The sequence below is a fragment of the Herpailurus yagouaroundi genome, unplaced genomic scaffold, assembly GCF_014898765.1.
Source record: "Herpailurus yagouaroundi ecotype Mexico unplaced genomic scaffold, PumYag 140, whole genome shotgun sequence".
In the NCBI taxonomy this organism is placed as follows: domain Eukaryota; kingdom Metazoa; phylum Chordata; class Mammalia; order Carnivora; family Felidae; genus Herpailurus; species Herpailurus yagouaroundi.
In genome coordinates this window covers 96,272,226-96,276,308 of record NW_024412395.1, presented here as the reverse complement: position 1 = coordinate 96,276,308, position 4,083 = coordinate 96,272,226, and the positions used below count along the sequence as shown (strand labels likewise).

Genomic DNA, 4,083 nt, shown 5'->3' with positions numbered 1-4,083 from the left:
CCATGCCCTGCGTCCCTGCAGCGGAGATCCGGAGCCCAGAGTGTCGGCTCAAGACCTGGAGCGAAGGGTTAAAGCCCGGGTCGCCACTCCTAGCCCATGCGAGACAGGTGAGACCAAGACCGGGAAGGGGGAGGGGACCCTCCCTGGCCCCACCCCTCGAGGCCGCCTACCCTTCGGGGGCGTGGCCTCCGGGCCGCACAGCCCTAGTGGGTGAGCGCAGTGCGCGGGCCCCGCCCCCCGCCTATAAGAGCGGTGCGGCACTGCAGCTAGCGCAGTTCTCACCGAGACCCGTCACCCGGACTCTACGTGAGACCCACCGCCCGGACTCACCATGGTGAGTGCGGCCCCGCCGGGATCGCGCCAGTCCCCTTATTGCCCTTCTCCTCCTTGGGGGCCCTCCCTCCCGGAATGCTCCAGACCCTCCATCCGGCGTTCCGGGGCTCGAGGAGGTGCGAGGGTTTGTGCATTCCCCCACCCCCACTGTCTTGGTGACTTTGACCGAGTCGTTCTGTCCACTTTTGGAGGCTGGGGAAGAGGGGTGGAGTGGAGTGGGATTCTTCGCTAGCCGAGAGGCTGAGAGGAGCCCTTCTGGAAATCGCCTCCTGCTCCACCAAGCATTTGTGCCCTAACCCTCCTGGGGGGAGTCGCAGTCCCGCTCCCCGTCCTTTCCGCGGATGAGAGAGACCCCCTGGGCTGCCCTCCGCCCCTGGCCTCCCCCCACCGCGACCCCCGCTCCCCGGAACTGAGCGAACACGTGCTTAGCACAAGAAGGTGGTAGGGGGTCAGATTACTTGGTTCAGCATCCCCTTTTCGTCCGACTGTGTGTGCATCCCTCCTACCCACAGCCCTACCCCCCCCCCGTGACTCAGCACCCCGCTTCTGAGCCAGGAGGGGTGGCAGGAATGGGGTTCAGCCTCATGAGGCGAGTCGGCCCCTCTCCTGCCTGAGCCCAGTGAACGGACGGGCAGAGACAGCTGGCGCTGAGCGAGAGCGCGGGCCCAGGCCAGGTTGGGGGGAGGGGAAAGAGGTGTGTGTAGGGGGGTGGTATTTATAGCCCGGGAACGGGGGCCGAAATCCAATCTTCGCTTTCGGCTGGGATGTAACTGGAAAGAATCTAGAAGGAGGGGCGATTGCGGGACCAGGGGACCGCAGGGCAAGGCGGGTTACCTCTGGGGCCTCACCGCAGGTTCCGCTTCCTTTTCTGGGTGTTTGGAAACCGTCACCCCGCCATTTCGGTGTTGGGAAGGGAGGCTGCGCGGGCCCTACGCCGCACCACTTTGGCTCTTTAGGGGTTAATTTCAGACTGGCAGGGATGAGCCTAAGGCAGCCGGTGCCCCAGTGCCCACAACCCTTTTTGCCCGCGCCTGCCATCTGCACCCTCTGCTATTTCCGTGAGGGCTGCGCGGTGGGTGAAGGTGGTGAAGACACCCAGAGTGTGGGGGTGGAGGTGGGGAGAGGAGCCAGCTGGGATTGATCTCCAGAGCCAGATGGGATTTAAAGGTGTTGGAGAGGACACCCTGATGGTCAGTGTGGTCAGTTGATGCCAGACTCGAGGGCTGAGACACCTCTGCAGCCCACAGGAAAGAAAGGGGGAGAGGGTTATATGAAATTCCAGCTGCTCATCCTCAAAGAATTAGTCAAGTTGGGGGGCTTCTAGCTATAAACTCATGGCCCTGGAAAACCTGTCCTTTCTCAGGCTCTTGAGAAAGGTAGCTTTGGGAGTATAAATCTGAAAATGGCTGAAAAGTCGCTTGTCCTTGTCTCAGAGTCATTGCAGTATCTGCCTGCTTTTCATGTGCACTTACCCTCTCTGTCCTCCCTGAGTGTCTTCTGAGTGTGGCAGGGTCATGTGGAGCCACAGCTCTTACTTGACAAGGTCCTCACAGGGAAGTAGACTGAAGGGATTGGTTTGCCCTACTGGGTGCCTCCAGTTGTTAAGTCCTATGTGGGGCAGCCTGGGCAGGCTGCCAGCCTCTTCCCACCTCTGCCCAGCCCCAGGCGTCCACTTTGGCCAACCGAAGCATCCTGGCTGGTAGGTGATAGGGTGGGAGAGAGGCTCATGAGGTGAGGGCTGTAGATGTGGGGCTTATGCTGTGTTCCCTCTCTTTATACCTCAGCGTGAATGCATCTCAGTTCATGTGGGGCAAGCAGGTGTCCAGATGGGCAATGCCTGTTGGGAGCTCTACTGCCTGGAACATGGGATTCAGCCTGATGGGCAGATGCCCAGTGATAAGACCATCGGTGGAGGGGACGACTCCTTTACCACCTTCTTCTGTGAAACCGGTGCTGGAAAGCATGTGCCACGGGCAGTGTTTGTGGATCTGGAGCCCACTGTGATTGGTGAGAGGAAGATGGGGTGGAATTGAGGGGAGCAGAGAGGGACTCTAAACTTCTCTCTGGCGAGATGGTGTCTAGACCTGGCTTTCCTGGCGCTGCAAACTCTTTGTGCCATCTTTGAAGCTGAAGAAGGCGGGCTGATTGCAGGCCAGGCTGGGTGGTGGGTGTGGGTTTCTCTCACAGGCTGGTATCACAGGCTTACAGAAGGATGAGCTTTTCCATACATCTGACCGCAGCTACCACGCTGGGGGAGGGAGGTCTCTGCTGAGCACAGCCTTGTGGTTTGTGCCCTAACGATGTGTTTGTGCCCTTCCAGATGAGATCCGAAATGGCCCATACCGGCAGCTCTTCCACCCAGAGCAGCTCATCACTGGGAAGGAGGATGCCGCCAACAACTATGCCCGTGGTCACTATACCATTGGCAAGGAGATCATTGACCCCGTACTGGACCGGATCCGCAAGCTGGTGAGAATTTGGGATGGAAGGGAGGGAGCTTTCAGACGATGCTAATGGTCAGGAACGTCTTTTTTCAGGATCCATTTCAGGGGGTCGTCTCTAATTGTATGTGTTCCTGAGCATGTTCCAGACTCTGGGTCTCTGCCCTGACTCCTGAGAGATTTTAGGCTTTTGTGGAGCCAGAAGGTAGAGTTTCTCAGGCCCCTCGCCCACCTACATTGCTATTTCTCTTTCCGGCCTTTCAGTCTGACCAGTGCACAGGACTTCAGGGCTTCCTGGTGTTCCACAGCTTCGGAGGGGGCACCGGCTCGGGCTTCACCTCACTCCTGATGGAGCGGCTCTCGGTTGACTACGGCAAGAAATCCAAGCTGGAGTTCTCCATCTACCCCGCCCCCCAGGTGTCCACGGCCGTGGTGGAGCCCTACAACTCCATCCTGACCACCCACACCACCCTGGAGCACTCGGACTGTGCCTTCATGGTGGACAACGAGGCCATCTATGACATCTGCCGCCGCAACCTGGACATCGAGCGCCCCACCTACACCAACCTCAACCGGCTCATCAGCCAGATCGTCTCGTCCATCACGGCTTCCCTGCGCTTCGACGGGGCCCTCAACGTGGACCTGACGGAGTTCCAGACCAACCTGGTGCCCTACCCTCGCATCCACTTCCCCCTGGCCACCTATGCGCCGGTCATCTCTGCAGAGAAGGCCTACCACGAGCAGCTGTCCGTGGCAGAGATCACCAATGCCTGCTTCGAGCCTGCCAACCAGATGGTGAAGTGCGATCCCCGTCACGGCAAGTACATGGCCTGCTGCCTGCTGTACCGCGGAGACGTGGTGCCCAAGGACGTCAACGCCGCCATCGCCGCCATCAAGACCAAGCGCAGCATTCAGTTCGTGGACTGGTGCCCCACGGGCTTCAAGGTTGGTATCAACTACCAGCCACCCACCGTGGTGCCCGGGGGTGACCTGGCCAAGGTGCAGCGCGCCGTGTGCATGCTGAGCAACACGACCGCCATCGCCGAGGCCTGGGCCCGCCTGGACCACAAGTTCGACCTGATGTATGCCAAGAGGGCCTTTGTGCACTGGTACGTGGGCGAGGGCATGGAGGAGGGGGAGTTCTCTGAGGCCCGGGAGGATATGGCTGCCCTGGAGAAGGATTACGAGGAGGTGGGCATCGACTCCTATGAGGACGAGGATGAGGGAGAAGAATAGAACAGCTGCCTGGAGCCCATTCACTATGTTTATTGCAAAATCCTTTCGAAATAAACAGTCTCCTTGCACGGTT

The 4,083-nt window shown here is 59.6% G+C and overlaps 1 protein-coding gene across 1 annotated transcript; it reads left to right on the top strand.

Annotated features, from left to right (window-relative positions):
- The first annotated feature begins 217 nt into the window (after nucleotides 1-217).
- On the top strand, nucleotides 218-4,083 carry TUBA4A (tubulin alpha 4a). The gene is made up of 4 exons (XM_040476340.1): nucleotides 218-334; nucleotides 2,118-2,340; nucleotides 2,654-2,802; nucleotides 3,039-4,083. The coding sequence occupies exons 1-4, from the start codon at nucleotides 332-334 to the stop codon at nucleotides 4,008-4,010; spliced, it is 1,347 nt and encodes a 448-aa protein (XP_040332274.1). The 5' UTR covers nucleotides 218-331; the 3' UTR covers nucleotides 4,011-4,083.

Coding starts and splice junctions, on each gene's coding strand:
- TUBA4A (XM_040476340.1), top strand. Junction 2,341..2,653: donor TCTGGAGCCCACTGTGATTG/GTGAGAGGAAGA, acceptor GTGCCCTTCCAG/ATGAGATCCGAAATGGCCCA. Junction 2,803..3,038: donor TGGACCGGATCCGCAAGCTG/GTGAGAATTTGG, acceptor CCGGCCTTTCAG/TCTGACCAGTGCACAGGACT.